The 16,892-nt window shown below is 39.9% G+C and overlaps 1 protein-coding gene across 5 annotated transcripts in view; it reads left to right on the forward strand.

The window, feature by feature from the left end:
* The window catches only part of ube2o (ubiquitin-conjugating enzyme E2O), a 56,469-nt gene that overhangs the window by 36,914 nt on the left and 2,663 nt on the right, over positions 1-16,892 (forward strand). For 4 of the 5 annotated variants that reach the window (XM_041784651.1, XM_041784653.1, XM_041784654.1 and 1 more), the window contains 17 exons: positions 2,105-2,248; positions 2,528-2,637; positions 2,812-2,962; positions 3,217-3,274; positions 4,758-4,920; positions 5,297-5,452; positions 5,953-6,107; positions 6,488-6,600; positions 6,791-6,919; positions 9,692-9,781; positions 9,899-10,223; positions 10,724-11,088; positions 11,863-12,043; positions 12,523-12,659; positions 13,622-13,825; positions 14,975-15,032; positions 15,829-16,651. In XM_041784651.1, the coding sequence (XP_041640585.1) occupies positions 2,105-2,248; positions 2,528-2,637; positions 2,812-2,962; positions 3,217-3,274; positions 4,758-4,920; positions 5,297-5,452; positions 5,953-6,107; positions 6,488-6,600; positions 6,791-6,919; positions 9,692-9,781; positions 9,899-10,223; positions 10,724-11,088; positions 11,863-12,043; positions 12,523-12,659; positions 13,622-13,825; positions 14,975-15,032; positions 15,829-16,651 (3,362 nt within the window). The remainder of the gene's footprint in view (positions 1-2,104; positions 2,249-2,527; positions 2,638-2,811; positions 2,963-3,216; positions 3,275-4,757; positions 4,921-5,296; positions 5,453-5,952; positions 6,108-6,487; positions 6,601-6,790; positions 6,920-9,691; positions 9,782-9,898; positions 10,224-10,723; positions 11,089-11,862; positions 12,044-12,522; positions 12,660-13,621; positions 13,826-14,974; positions 15,033-15,828; positions 16,652-16,892) is intronic. The other variant, XM_041784652.1, reaches the window with a different exon arrangement.

Consider the following 16,892-nt stretch of genomic DNA (forward strand, 5'->3'; position numbering starts at 1 on the left):
ATAGAATCCTTTGAACATTTCCTGAAACCAGACGGTGACCAGGATCACTCCCAAAATATAGTCAGTTCTTCCTTATGCCATTTCTGACATTTCCTGAAAATTTCATCAAGCTCCGTCCACAACTTTTTGAGTTATGTTGCAAACAAAAAACTAACAAACCAACTAATTAACAAACAAACAAACTCGATCACATAACCTCCTCGGCGGAGGTAAAAATACTGCAGAAATACGACATACATGAGGGCAGGACTAATGTTAAATTAGCTAAACAGCTGCAAAAATGGTATATATCACAATATAATGCAATATATGGTATCGCAATACTCACTGTATTGCAAAATTAAAATCGCAATAATATCAAATCGTGACCCAAGTATCGTGATAATATCGTATCGTGGGGCCATATAGCCTATAGTGATTCCCACTCCTACTGATCACCTGGTTAATACTGTCTGAAGCCAGGATAAATCACCTTGGTGTGCAGTGTAGTGTAATTGAATGAATTAATTAATTTAATTTCCAGCCAATAAATAATTTAAATCAAACTAAACTGAAATGCAGCACCCTCAATGTTCAGCAACAACTCTGTAAGCTTGTCTGCTGCTGCTGCTGCACCAAAGCAGCTGTATGAAAATTCCCCAAACTTTGTTTTGAGTCCATTTCGTAAAAAATTATGAATCCAGTGTTAAAATGCATTTTGAAAGCAGCAGATGTAAGATTGTAAGTTAACCTATGTTAGCTCTTAGCTGTTAGTGTGTTAGCTGACTTTAAGGGTCACAATCCAATATAAAAATTGTGCAAAACTACAAAAGCAGATGAGAGATGAGTGGAGAGATCCCTAAAGCCGTAGTCAGACTGCATTTTGTTTTTTGTTTTTTTTGTTTCTTTTTTTGTTGTTGTTTTTTTTTCAGATTGAACATGCTGTATTTACCATACAATACTGTATGTATTGTCAAGACAAACATTAGACTAAATGATGCAGTAGCTTGATGCTAATAATAACCACAGTTACTAACTAGGTTGTTGATATTTTTTGCCAGTATTTCTTTTTTTCAGTCAGCTGTGCTAGTCCCCTGCCTTTATGATGTATCATAAAGGCAGGGATGTTATCGTCAAAGCTCAACAAACAGTTGCTCCGTTGCAAAATCTTCTATCACTCTTCTTTTACTTTTGCATTTGTTTTATTTTGTTTATTGTTACATCTATGACTCGTGTGCACGCAGAGTGCTCTGTGCTCTTATTGATTAGCATCATGGAGCAAAACCGTAGAAAGCAGAACAAAAATTAAATTTGCTAGACTTTAACTGCTCCTCCTTCATAGCTCTCCTGTCTCAAGGTTCAGTACTTGGCCCCTCCTTTTTCATCATATACTTGCTCCCCCTCCGTAACACTTTATGTCACCATGAGCTCCATTTTCACCATTATTCTGATGATAAACAATTCTACATTTCCAACACCTACTTCACCACTGAAACACACTGCATGTTATCCACCAAATCTGTCCATGATTTCACCGACCAAATTCACAACTCCGCCCTATCTTCCTCCCCTCATCGCTGCAATCTTAGCATAATTTTTTGCAGTCACCTCTTATTTAATAAGTACAACACTCAACTCACATAAACAGCCTTCCCTCACTTTAAAAATGTAGCCCACATCAGTCCACTATTCTCCTTCCCTGCAGCTGAAACCTTAATCCACATCTCCATTACATCAAGACTTGATTACTGTAACAGCATCCTCTACAGCACAACCTCCAATATCTTCAGTATCTTTTAATACATCCATAATTCCACCGCACACCTCCTCAACCGCACCTGATCCCGTAACCACATCACCCCTGTCCTTCAAAATCTCCATTGGCACCCCGTCTCATACCGCATCCAGTTTAAAATCCTCATCTCTCATAAAGCCCTCCACCACCAGGCCCCCTTATACCTTTCTGACCTCATTTGGCTGAAAATGTGTAGTCTGACCTCGGCTTAAAGTTTCTACTGGAATTTAACCCTAAAATATTTTCTAACAAAAGTGTTTGTTCTGATAGCTGACACATCATAAATTCTCTCCTTCACATCGTGTTCTTGTTTTTGTGTTTCCTCTTCAGGGTCTGTTCTTTGATGAGGCATACGGATTCTACCCGGGTCAGGTTCTCATTGGACCAGCAAAAGTTTTTTCTAATGTACAGTGGCTGTCAGGGGTCAAACCTGTCCTCAGCAGGAAGTGCAAATTCAGAGTAGTGGTAGAAGAGGTAATAGTCTTTCATTATTCTTGTATTTGCATTTCATGTAAGCATTGTATATTTGTGTCTATGCCAGGGTTTAATTATCTCCCCTGACTATTTCAAAGAGAAGATCATGTATGAATATCAGTTAAGTCAGTTCTATTTGATGCAGCTCTTTGGATCTGTGTCAGACTGTCACTACTTTGTATGCTTTTTAAAAATTTCTTTGTATCTCAGCTGTGAATTTCATAAATTGGAGTTTCTGTGGAAAAAAATAGTGTCCATGTTATTGTCATACCTCCTCAGGTAAAAGTGGTAGAGCTGAAGGTGACCTGGATCACAAAGAGCTACTCTCCCAAAGGTTCTGACAGCGTTTATCCTCCTCCCTCCACCATCACACAGGAAAATCTCTGCAGGTCAGTGAAAATGTCTCCTCCATACATCCTTATTGCTGTTGTATTTCACTAACCCGCTGTTTGTGAAGTTGTTCATCTTTGTGTAGCTGTGATGCAGTCATTTCTGGTGTTTAGTCAGAGGCTGTCAACATAATTTCTCCAGTGATTTTTTGATTCTCTGCCTGTTGTGTTTAGGGTGAGGCGTCTTGGCTACTATGACCACACGCAGAGACAGCTGGGAGAGCGGGCTCTTTATATTTTCCCCGCTAAAGGGGATGCAACGCGAATCACCTGTGAAGGACCAGAGGGTGCTCCTGTCTTGCCTGAGGACCCTGTTGTAAGAAAGGTACGTAAAATGTCCTATACATGTCAGAGTTTAGACCAAGCTGTGCTATTTTGGGGTAAGATAAGAACTCAGTCCCTGCTGGGGCGATGTAGGTCGCTGCAGCGTTTTATTCCCTCAGGTAAATATCGACACCTACGTTCACCTCTTTTTTTTTTCTTTATAAAAGTTAATGAACAGTTGCCAAAAGTTGAATTTGCTCAGAGAAAAACAGAGACTGTGAGGCAGTTTGATCATTTTTTATGTGTCTGTTTCAGTTAAAAAGGATGTTCAAGAAAGATTCAGGGAAGAAGACGGAAAATGCCGACTCACAAGGTGCCAGACGACACACAAACATCACACACACACTTCTGCTCTGTAATGTTGTTGGTTTTGCCTCTATCATGAACTCAAGCCTGTGATGTTGAAAAATTTCACTCAGCTAAAAATAGTCATGACAAATCAAACATTCACACTTCAACAAAAAATAAATCACAATTTAGCAGAGCGAAAAAGAATAAAAACCCCGGGGAAAAATGACACGTCTTCTCTTTTCAATGAGCCTGTACCCACCCTGGATCCCCAGGTGAACTTTTAATGTGTAAGTTAAGTTTTCATTCATTTAAATTTTGAATTTCAGTTAATCTTCTGATTTATCATACATGTTATGTAAGAAACACAGTATGAGTGTGCAAATTATACTTACAAGATTTTTTTATCAAACTTGTGCAGAAAAAAGTTGCATTTGCTCATATCTAGCAAACTAGTTTTTGTTTTCTAAGGGTACAGCATCTAACTTTGGGACGTCTGGAGTGAGCGAAGCTAGCTTATAAAGCTTAAAAAGATCGAGAATCCGACAGTTCTACATGAAGTGGTTAAAGGTAACCCTAATAAGATTTAGGGTTGAGAGTTCATGTTGAATTTCTCACACTGGCCAAGGAGAGGAGAGATTAACAGCCCAGCCTCCAGGTGTGTCTGCTGCATGAGAGGAAGAGGAGGATGAAAAGGAAGACGAAAGCAGTTTTACTAGTTTCAGGTGTCCTGCAGGATGATGTCTCATGGAGAGACGATTTCTTGTTATAATTTTGTGCATCCATCTTTCTGAAATGTGGTCTCACTCAGTGCATGAACTTCTATGAGCTGCTTGTCAAGAGTAAGTTTATAACCCACAGGTGCAGAGGTCAGGATGGCTCCATTATTGAGAAACCAGCTGGCATACCAGCATGGATGCGCAGCTAAGCACCACTGCAGAAAGGGGCTTGAACCACCTAATTTTGTTTATTTACTATTATAACAAAAACAGAGGTATAGATGAAGTAGAGCTTTTAAACGACTACCGAACTTTAACTATGCATGATGGAGAATGCTTAAAATAATTCATCTTATCTCATAAAAACACACATTGATAGCATTTTATCATGTACCATTTTTGTTAAAATTAGCTTTTTATGTGTTGCAGAGAACAAAGGGCCTCCAAAATAAAGGAAAGTCAGAATGACTTGAAGCTTCTTGAGAGATGTTCAACAATCCTTTACTAATCGGGGCTCACTACAGAGAGAAGAGACTTGTTGAAAACTGTGCTGAAGTGCAGAGCACTTAACCTGAGAGATGATCAATAATCCAAGAAAATTAAAGATGACTCTCAGTGAAGTTAAAGCAAAATAAAAACTTGAAGTGCTCAGACTCAGCTTTTAATCATTTTGAATGAGTTTCCACAAAGATGAAGAATAATCAGTAGAATATTATATTTATTTATGTACCTTTTAGAAGAGAATACTTCCATAGCCTAATACTCCCTCTTTTGTTTTATTTCTTCTAGGCGAGCACAAACCGGAGCAGACGGACTCATCTCATCCCAAAAACAATGGCCCTGTGGCCCCTATTCAGAACCTTCCAGACACCCAAAACACCAACGACACGTTGGCCGAGCATGGAGAGCAGGACGCTGATGATGAGGCTGCAGAAGACACAGATGATACCAGGTCTGATAACATTTAGACATTTGGTTTTTTTGACAGAGGTGGACACACAAAACAGGATGTTCTGTTCAAATCTAATATCATCTGATGCAATAACTCTGCAACAAAAATGTTCTTTTTGAAGATGAAATGCCAAGATTTAACTTCAGTAAGGTCTGAAGGGTTGATAATTAAGCCTATTAAAATTTAAGGCCTTGAATATTATGTGACGTTGTGTTATACTTGGTCCAGTATGATTTTAGATGGAATGACTAGTAATAACAAAGCTAGTAATTAAAATACTTTACCAGTTACTCTTCATTATTTTTGACCTTTGAAAGACTAATCAAAGACAGAAAATGAGTCCTTTCTTTGTGTCTGTGAATTTCATCCCACGTAGTTCTCTGACATCATCGGCCAGCTCCACAGCCTCCTCTCAGAGTGGCGGGTTGGGCACCAACCGAAAGAAAAGCATCCCGCTGTCTATCCGTAATCTGAAGAGGAAGCATAAGAAGAAGAGGACGAAGTTTTCCCGCGAGTTCAAGCCTGGAGACCGGTGAGTACATGAAGCAAGTAAAAGTGCAGTCAATTACTGTAACTACGTTCATCTCTCTGTTTTGTGCTGACTTGTTTAATATCCTCAGAATTAAGAGAAAATTGATATCTTCTCTTTAATGTATTACTACCAATAAGTCTGTGTGTAAATGTGGGTCAAACTTTTGTTTTAAACGCCATCAAAACTGTTTTGGTCTCTCCATTTCTGTCGTCCTTCAAATCTGTGGAATGCAGTGTTAGTGTTAACGTACACACTGTCTTGATTTCAAATCTGTCTGAAATTCAAGCTCATCAGTAGACACACATCGTTAGCCTTGTAGCATGATTGCTTAAGTCAAATTGTGGATGCAGAAATGCATGATGTCATTTCCTTAAACAAACTCATAGTTATCATCAGCATACAAAACAGAGTACACACTTGTGTTTTTACTGTTGATTTCTGTGTAAATATTAGTGAAAGCTGTGTTGCTTAAAGTCTGATGTTGGTTTATGTATGTTTAGGGTTGCAGTTGAAGTCGTCTCCACAAAGACCACTGCAGATGTGATGTGGAAGGATGGTCGAGTGGAGAAAGGGATCAGGTCAAACGACCTCATCCCTATCCAGCACCTTGATAGCCACGAGTTTTGTCCTGGGGACTTTGTTGTCGACAAAAGACGTAAATAAAATACGATGATTTGATATTTTTCTAGTGATGTAATGTGTTCTTTTATTTTACTGTGTTGTATTTCACACTTTCCAGCAAGCAAAGGTGCTACATGTGCCAGATTTTTCTTCCTGTGGACTGCAATAAGATATTTTTTTGTAGGACACTTTTTATGTAGGCCAGTACCTGCAGTATCTGGGTCATTTTCTGTTTCTGTACTTGTCTGTGAGATGGACTGAAAGTAAAGGGATATTCTTAAGGAGTGGTATAATGTTTAAACAAAACATCCGTCTCCTGAAAGTATAAACATTTTTAGTAAATGACTGTATTTTAAGTTTTTGATTGTTTTGTGTACTTGTTTTACTCTCTAAACCGCCTTTCTTCACCCTCAGCTCAAGCTCTCCAGGACCCAGGAGTGTATGGAGTGATCCAGTCTGGGGATCACAAAGGCAGAACATGTGTTGTCAAGTGGATCAAACTCAACTCGAACAGTGATGATGTGGAGGTCAGGCATGAAAACAAAACAACAGTGTTTGTCTTTTAGAGAAAGTGACAACCATGAAACCACTCAGTGTTTTATGTTTGAGCTAGAAGGAGGGGAAGTAATGTGGATTTTAGTAATACAGACCTGGCATACACTGTAGGCGTAGAACGGAGCATTCATCTTTCTTTTTGTTGTTGATGTTGTTATCCAGGTCATCGGTGTTGAGGAGGATGTCAGCGTGTACGACATTGCAGATCATCCAGATTTCCACTTCCGCACCACTGACATCGTCATCAGAATATGGAACTCAGAGAACGGACAGAACGACTGTGAGAATGAGGTGAGGGTCTTTTCTCTCCATGCAGATTTACACTGTATAATTGTACCTAAGGTTGTCACAATACCAGATTGAAATGCACAGTTTACAAAGTATGCTGCCAGGGAGCTCTCAGTCAAAACGATAACAAAAGATGAAGTTGTGGGTATTGGAATTACGGGAGGTGTTGTCCCTGAGCTCATTCATATATAGTCAAATCTGAGCTGCACTGTGTAATTCTTAAATGATGCCAAGAAAACGGGATAAGTTCACTCCTGAGACAGAAAATCATATTTATGCTCAGAGAGTTGTCAACCACCAAGTGCCAAAGCAGATTCCCTGCAGCCTGTATGCATCCTGCCTGTGAAAACATCCTAGGCCTGAATATAAAGTACAGTAACAATCCCAGTAGTTTTTTCAGAATAAAAGCAGGATCTGTGTTTTCAGTGATAAGACTACATTTTCATCTGGTTTTATTTGAATTTGTTTCTGTGGTCAGTTATATAGTCACTGAAGTCATCTGTATTTGTACATGCTATTTTAGAGTTTGTAAACATCAGCTTACAGGCTATGTTTCTTCATTAGACTCATTGTCTTCATTTTTTTATTTTGTCTCCACATCGATTTATTTTTTCATCTCTGTGTCTCTAAAGCATACATTTTAAATTTGGCTGTCAAGATTAATCGGGTTAATTATGATTAACTAAGGTCGACAATTAGTGCACTCATTTTTCTAATCACAAACCATCACATGGTTTATTTTCCCTTTTATTACACCATGATTAGGCCACATCACTGTCTCCCTGCAGCCACGGTGATGTAAATTAAGTCTAACACTGCTCCTTAATGTCTCATTTTACCATAATAAACTCACAGACAGCTCAGTGGACAAGTCAAAAGTCATCTGAACTTTTAATCTGATTTTTTAAAATTCAAAATAGCAGAACTGTAAAACACAATTGGGGGGGGGTTCACTACAGAAATTATGAGATTAATCTGATTTTTTAAAATTAAATCTTTTGACAGCCCTAGTTTTAATGTAAATACGATCAATTCAGGAGAGTCTGTTATGTTAGTCTAATTAAAACAATAAAAGTGAGGATTTCTCTTTATGTAGACATAGATTTAGTCTATCTTTCACTGTGCATTTTTCAGATGATTCAGACACTAATTTTGGGCCACATAACTCAATTGGTAGTTGGGCTGACTTTTAGCCTGATCGTCCATCATTTGTGGTGTCGGGGTACATGGTGGCTAACCATGGCTTAACCAGCTGCTCCCTACAAGTCACATGGATTTCTGGCATGTTCGGTCATACAGCTGCAAACAGATGCTCTGCTCTTACTCTCCACAAGAGCAAAGCCACAAGCAGATTTCCCGACTTTGGGACATTTCTTTCTTTTTGAACTGTCTGACAGCGTCTTAAATCACCATGAAAACAACTGTTATTCCTTTTTGATGAGCCTTCCCTATAAAATAGGAAATAAACAAGCAGGAAATAGGCCTACCTGCGGACCCCCAGCTGACGCAGAATACTAATTTAGCTGCTAGTTGTATTTGCTGATGATTTGTGTGTTTGAGCAAAATGGCAAGAGTGGTTTTGTTGCTGTTTGTTGCTATTAGAGGTATGAAAACAAGATTTATATATATATATATATATATATATATATATATATATAATTTTATTTTTATTTTTTTAGATTTAATTTAATTTTCTTTAACTTTCCCAAGTGAGACATTTCAAAGGAAACTCCACTGACATTTGTTTCAGTCCTTTCTGACTTTAGTCATACAGTCTGGACATATAAACCGTGAGCACTGGTTTTGTGTCGTAAACAATACAGCTGCACAGTGTGAGCAAACGTCCCACCTCGACTGTTAGAGTTGGCTTCAAATCACACTTAGTACCCTCAACTCTAGGTGTGATTCTGGCAAAAATGTTGTATTATCAATAACTGCTTTGATACCATGGCAACAATAGAAGTCCTTGGCACCCATCAATGGATATTTTTTGGTTTTAATTGCCTAAAAAGGCAGGAAAAGACATACTGTTGAAATCAAGCACGATGCCTGATGATTATGCCATACAAAATGTTGCAAATGTGTTTGTGCATGTAGACGGTGCCCTTTCTCTTTCACAGAGATCTGAGATGTTATATCATGCTGTGCTTGAGATTGTCAAAACATTCTGATGATCTTATTGGTACCTTATAAAATGTTTAAATGTTTCCCATTACCTGATAACAACCTTTACAAAATGAAACAACAGAGGATGTTTCTGTCATCTTATTGTGTGATATAATAGAGTAATAAACACTGCTATCTGTATTCTGTAAGTCATGTGAAGTCTATTTTTATATTCCTTAAATCACTGCCGCCACCCCACCCCCCACCCCCCGGGGGGTTCCCCAAAGATAATGGGGGCCGCGCAAGGCTTTATCTGCTCTGAGGCTACCAAAAAAAAATTGCCAATATTGTTTAGAAAACCATGAAAAAGTTGTTTTTAAGATTTTTTATACGAAGGTCTTTTGATAAGGAAAAAACATGCATAGACCTATTTAAGGGTTTTATCAGTGAAACAATTAAAATCTGTGTTAATTTTTGATGGCAGTCTATCGCTTTTTCTTCTCTCTTGGGTCCCAGGGGGGCTCAACTTTTGTTAGGTACATATGTTTAAGTGAAGTCTTAGTCACTATCTAGAAGTACCAGAGGTCTTTCAGCACATTTGATTTTGTTGTTATAAAGTGTTTCTTGTTCCATTGTTTATTCATTCATCTCTCTATCCTGTTCCTTCAGACGTCGGTCGGTCAGGTGTCCAGGGTGGATGTGAGCAGCAAAGTGGAGGTGGTGTGGGCCGATAACTCCATGACCATTGTCCTGCCACAGGTCAGTATTTGTACTCAATAAGTTTTGTTTTTTTGTTTGTTTGGTTGTTTTTTTTTTTTCCTTTAATTAAAGATTTGGCGTTTTATGTTTACATTCTGCAAATAATCACACATACAGCACCTCTACAACGTGGAGTCTGAGATCGAGGAGACAGACTACGACTCAGTGGAGGAGACGAGCAGCGTGTTGTCCACGGAGGAGTGGGAGGATGAGAGTGACAGCTGGGAGACAGATAATGGTCTCACTACTGAAGATGACAGCCATGCAAACAATGTAGATGTCACTGACACGACGACACCAACCCCCACGCCCACCGGCTCCTCAACGTTCATCATCCCACCTGCAGAGGGCAGCAAAGCTGGGGTCACCAGCCCCACCAAAGGAGGCCCGGGTGAGGAGGGAGAGGCTTCTGTGGCTGCAGCTAGTCCTGCATCTGGAGGAGGTGTGGGTTTAAATTTATGACTTACTTTATTGTGTTAAAGAGGACAGTGTAAGCTCCACAGTTGAGCAGATGAATCATTCTTATTGAATCTTGTTTCCCCTCATTTATCTTTAAGGCAGAGGGATAAGAGTGAACTTTGGCTGACTTGAAAAGAGTTTAGTGTCCAGATCATTGATAATCAGGAAGTCAGCTTGTGTGGAAAATAAATATATGGGAAAATAAATACCCATTATCCTGAGAGATCATGCCAGACATGAAGAATTATTAAATGCTTTGAAAACTTATAAAGTTTAATCTGTTCTTACTGGTGATGGACCACAGTCTTATTTTCAGCTCTGTATAAGCTTGTCTTTAATTCATTTAAGTTATTGTTAGAGGATAAGTCTGTTTTTTGAATATAATGTATTAAAATAATAGAAACAGATCTAGATGTGTCCTATCTGACCTTTTAGTATTTATACTTGTTATTTCTGATGCATTAATAGATTCTGCTTTTTTAGGAACCACCCCAGGAGCAGTCAATGGCGCAGAGAAGCCCAGTAAAGACGGTGGCTCTAGGGGCTTTAGGGAGCTGAAAGAGGCCTTGAAGATCCTGGAGAGCCTGAAGAACATGACTGTGGAGCAGCTTTGGACTGGTGGCTCTCCAACCTCCCCAACCTCTGCTGAACCTGCTTCGGCCACTCACGTAGCATCTTCTGTGACGCCAACAGCCCCAGAGAAACCGACCAAGGAGAAACGCTTCCTTGACGATATCAAGAAGCTGCAAGAGAACCTGAGGAAGACGCTGGACAATGTGGCCATTGTGGAGGAGGAGAAGATGGAGGCGGTGGTGGAGGCAGGGGGGAGTGGAGGCGCAGGGACAGAGGTAGATATAAGAGGGATCTAGGACATGGAAAGCCATATCAGGCTTAATGCCAGTATTGTGTTTTAAGCTGGGCTTACACCAAAAGATTTTCACAGTCACAGACTAAAAACTGAAAGTCTTTAGTAAATTTTAGGAATCTTACTGGAGTCACGGCACGCTCCCTTCATCTCTATTGTTAAGTTTAAGGTGGTAATCTGCGCTGTTTTATATCAGTCTTTTCCTAGTCTTGGACTTGAGATCATATCAAACGTGTTTGATATGATCGCAAGTCACAGTGACATAACACTATCAACAACCAATAGATGAGCTGCGACAAAACTGGAAACAGGAAACCTGCCGGTCAAAACAACCACAAAAGCAGCATAGCGGCATGGACGAAGAAGAAACACCGGTAGTGAAACGTTGAAGGTCCTGACCAATATGGACCGTCCAGAAAGAGAAGCGGCTGGTGGAGCTGTGGGCAGATCAGGCCAACCTGTTCGATGTGAACTGTCCAACATATCACGACAGAGTGGCAAAGGAAAAGAGATGGACTGACATTGCAGAAGCCCTGCAAATAAAAAATTGCTAAAAGAATCTAGTAGTATTCTTTTAAATAGTGACCCTGCAGGATTCATAGTCTTTGTAAAATCTCAGTCTGAGTCTAGGCTGTGACTAAAAACTCTAAAAACTTGTCTTTAGATGTGAGCAGGTGTGAGCTGATAGTTTTCCAAGAGTCTTTTCAAAATCTTCTGATGTATGGGTAGCATTACTCGTGTGTCTGTTTGTGTTCAGACAGAGAGAGCTGGAGAAGAGAAGCCCCAGCAGGAGCCACAGACTCCAGTTGGAGGACAAGAGTGGCCCAGCGAGTTTCTCAGTGACACACCTGTACTGTGCCAACAGAGTGGCGGCAAGCCCGGCGTCACCTTCACCAGTGCCAAGGGAGAGGTGTTCTCTGTGCTGGAGTGGGCACCAGGTGAGACACAGACACGCAGAATGTATAACACCACCTTACTGTTTTCTTCTAAACCTTATAACCTCCACGTGGACTCGTCTTAAATTTATTAAATCATCTCCTTATAACAGCTCTACCTCTCAGAAGTCTGCTAAATAGTTATGTATTTTACAACACACTTGATATTAAACACAGTCTCAAAACTTGGTAATTCAGCAACAATCATTTGCATACATTTAAATAAGTCATTAAAGTTTCTAATGTATCAGCCAACCTGACAATTTCTAACCCACACTTTGTTGTATAGCAGGAATGTTAAATTGACATCACATGTAAAAACAACACATTTCTTCAGTAATATATTGACAAAAGCTGTAATTTCATTGATAAATAAGAATTCCACAAAATGAGTAATTTGCAAACTATTTGCACTCCTTTTTTCAGTACATTTAGTCATGATTTTACCATCCTCTCTCTTTTTTCATTTATTTATTTTTTAGACACACACTCATTTCAGAAAATGGAGTTTCAGCCAGCGGAGGCAAAGAAGTTTTTCAGCACAGTAAGGAAGGAAATGGCTCTGCTAGCAACATCACTGCCAGACGGCATCATGGTCAAAACATTTGAAGATCGCATGGTGGGTTTTAATTTGGTAATGTTTCAGAATTAGAAGTATATTCACACTTCTGATGTGGCTAAATAAACAACAAAAAATCTCTGCTGTTATTGTCGGATTGAAAAAGAAATGGACCCTAAATGGACTTAAAACATGATTGAACAGAGACCAGACAAAACAAACAAGTTAAAAATGTGTGTAATAACAAACAGCAGACTTTTCCCCAGGCAGTATGGAAGTTTTGTCAAATTCATAAGAAGTACCTAGTTATCTTGGAAAAACCAGCTTTTGTTATCCAAGGAAAGTTAGATAAATAAGTGGAAATTGTGAGAAAAGGAGTTTGGAGACTGAAATGTGCTTGTTATCACAGGAAAACTAAGTAAAATAAAAGGTATGGATGTGTGTCTGCTTAAGGCTTACATACATCATAGACTTTTTACCACAATTTTTCCAGGCACTGGAAAGAGTTCCACAACCCACTTGCAAACACCGGTTTAAAGATTATTTTCACCCTTTGTGATCTGCTTCCGTGTCACATTTTTACTTTTGATAATGTAAAAAAAATGCTGAAAGGATTTTGTCCTGAATGCAATTTTGTAAGCAGAAACCTGAAGCAGTTTAAACAGCTGCTTGTAACTAAAATGTGAGTTTAAACGACCTCTTAAATTTATTTTACCTGGGTTAAAGTAACCTGCTTTATTTCATCTGATCATGTAGTACTTCCCCCAACAGACCAAAACATGCTTTTTAGGTTAAATGGTGACTCTAAATTGCCCGTAGGTATGAATGGTAGCATTGTTTGTCTCTATCACAGGCCTGTGTTTGACTATCAACCAGTCCAGGGCTTACCCCCCATAACCCTGAATGGGATAAGCGGTTTAAGTAATGGATGGATATACTATACTATACTGAAAGTTGGACCCATTTACGTCAAACTGAGTGAACTAAAATTGTTATAAACTGTTGTTCTGTCATGATCACAGGACCTGTTTTCAGCGCTGATCAAAGGTCCAACTCGTACGCCATATGAAGATGGTCTCTTCCTGTTCGACATCCAGCTGCCAAACATTTACCCTGCAGTGCCGCCTCTGTTTCGCTACCTGTCGCAGTGCAGCGGCCGCCTCAACCCTAACCTCTACGACAACGGCAAAGTCTGCGTCAGTCTGCTGGGCACCTGGATTGGCAAGGTGAGAGCTGTTCAGGGCTCTGGAGTAATTTAACTTTGTTAACACATTTTATTATATTAGGGCTGTTAAAAGATAAAAAGTTTCTATCTGATTAATCTCAAAATTTCTTTAGTTAATCATGATTAACCGCACATTTTGATCGCTTTTGAAAAAAAAAATCCACAATTTTGCATTTTTAACATTTTTGTGTCATTTTGGAATTTTCTACTGTCCTAAATTAAAGGTAATTGACTTCCTGTTTGGATGTAGACCTGCTTTGATAGGTAGATTGAAGATTATGATATCAGCTTGACAACAGAATATGAGAACATGTTATTGATCTTAAAGGAAATAAGGGGATGGTAAAAAGTAAATGTTTGATAACACAAGGTTCAGATGATTTCTGACTTGTCCACTGAGCTGTCTGTGCGTTTCTGCAAGTGAAAAGGACATTATGGAACAGTGCTGGACTTGTTTTACATCACTGTGGCTGCAGTGAGAGGCTGAAGCGGCTTAACCAAAGTGTATTGAAAGGGACAATAAATAATTGATCAATCACAATTCATAAACATTATCGCACTAAACGTGGACCTTAATTAATGATGATTAACTCAATTAATCTTATCAAAGACATACATTCATGGTGCAACATACAGATAAATGTATAAGGAAATGTTGTTTTCATCTTGTTGGGATGGTAACAGTTAATTCTGTGACATGTTTTCTTAAATCAGCTAAAGGACGAGTCTGTTAACTTTCTGTTTCATTAAAACTGTAAACAAACATTGTCAGATAAATCAAGATAGCATATTTTGAACTGATGGATATTTTCAGATCCTTCTATAATCTGAAAGACTAATACTAATGTTAACCAATTAATGTCATTCTTATATAATTTGTGTTACTGAGAAATTGCTTCAGCTCTCCTGGATACAACCATGACTCTGTTGTTGGTTCAGTGATGCACTGATTCTTCTATAAAGGTTGAATCGTCTGTTAGTTTCTCCTCCTTTCAGAGGCCTCTCACTTCTAAAGGTCGTTGTCATGACAAACACTTAAAATTAAAAGGACAAAGCAGGCAGATGATGTTTATCAAACAATGTTTCTCTGAGCTTTTTTTTCCGTTTCATTACTGATTTGATGTTCTCTTTGTGGTGGTGTGGCACACAGGGCACAGAGAGATGGACCAGCAAGTCCAGTCTGCTTCAAGTCCTTATTTCCATACAAGGTCAGCACACACACTTCTCCATTCTCCTTCTCATCTCTGCAGCACAAAATGTTTTATTCATGTGTTCATTTGCTCTGAAGGACTCAAAGTGCAGCAGTGTCACACAGCTGCTCACACAAAGAAAATGTGACATCACTCCAGTCTCAGTAGTCTACAGACTGACCTGTCCTAATAACTGCATCTAGATATAAATTAATTCATCTATCCAAGCAAATCCACGACTTAGTATCAGTACACTAAATGTGTCTTAAATAAAGAATTCACTGTCACAGATTTGTCATCCTCCTGTAACAGCTTAGTTATTATGGACTACAACACAGTGAATGCTGACTTTACAATTTACAATTCAACTGGTTTTGAAGTGGATCCTAAAGATCAATTCATTTCATGACACAAAATAAAGAAATACAGGTGAGATTTTTGAGAGGACTGAGTTCCCCTTATTTGTGTCTGCTGAATGTCACAGACACGCCCCAGCTCATTACATTACTACAGACTTAGTAGTTTTATCTTTTTTTTTTTCTTTTTTTTTTACTTCGTAGTTAGATATGCCTCCTCTTTGAATGTGTTTATGAATCCACAAATGAAATCAGTAGTTAACATAAAATATAACTTAGAGGCTATAAAAAACAAAAATACTAAATTGAAAAAAATAAAATTATAATAGTATATATATATATATATATATATATATATATATATATATATACATACATACATACTTCAGTCTTTCTCCTTAAATCTCATTTTCATCGAGCATCTCTCACATGTTGGACATCTCTCTGACTCCCTGCAGGCCTCATCCTTGTGAATGAGCCATATTACAATGAGGCCGGTTTTGACAGCGACCGAGGGCTGCAGGAGGGATACGAAAATAGCCGCTGCTACAATGAGATGGCCCTGATCAAGATGGTCCAGTCCATGACACAGCTCCTCCAAAACCCTGTAGAGGTCTTCAAGCAGGAGATCCAGGAGCACTTTGTTTCTAACGGCTGGCGGCTCGTCCACCGCCTGGACATGTGGCTGGAGCTGAACGAGGCTGCAGAGAGAGGGCACTCCGCTCACGTGACCTCCAGATACTCTAAGGAGCGAGCGTCCTCTGGCGAGCCTTTAGACGAGCAGCTGCCTTTAGGGTTGGGACCTGTGGCGGTGGCCCACAGCAGCCCCAGTAAGCCGGGAGAGGAGGCCGGGGTCTCAGGAGTTAGCAGTATTATAGAGGAAGACCTGGAGGACTCAGGTCTGAGCCCCTCCACTGTAGCTGCCTCTCAGCAGGAGCTGAGCCAGAACTCAGACTGTGACAGCACCCAGGGCAATGCCTCTCTGGGTGCTGAGAGCAGGGCTGGCTCAGTGCTCCCTGGCTCTGTGGTCCGCAGTGGGACGTCAGAATCAGGTTCTGTTAGCGGAGGAGGGGTGGGCTCCACAGGGAGTCAGCCGGTGGTGCGACCAAAGAAACGAAGAAAGAGCTACAGGAGTTTCCTCCCGGAAGGCAGCGGCTACCCAGACATCGGTTTCCCACTCTTCCCGCTCTCCAAGGGCTTCGTGAAGAGCGTGCGAGGTGTGCTGCTGCAGTACCGAGCTGCGCTGGCCGCCGCCGGCATTACTGAGCACACAGAGGACAAGTAAGTGCCTCCTCACCGTCCCCCGACTCAATCTGCACTGCTCCCTGCTCCTTTTCCTCCTCTTCTACCTTTTCATCTGCCTCCAGTGGTAGAGGAGGTCCGTTAAGTGTTGTTTGTGGGGGCACAGCATTTTTCAATCTTTTGTTCCTCTGTGCAGAGCTTCACTGTGCCCCCCCACACTACCCACGTTTGTCCTTTACCTCCATCTCTCAGTCCGTTCTGCTCCTGCTGCCCCAAACTC

The sequence above is a fragment of the Cheilinus undulatus genome, linkage group 4, assembly GCF_018320785.1.
Source record: "Cheilinus undulatus linkage group 4, ASM1832078v1, whole genome shotgun sequence".
Lineage (NCBI taxonomy): Eukaryota > Metazoa > Chordata > Actinopteri > Labriformes > Labridae > Cheilinus > Cheilinus undulatus.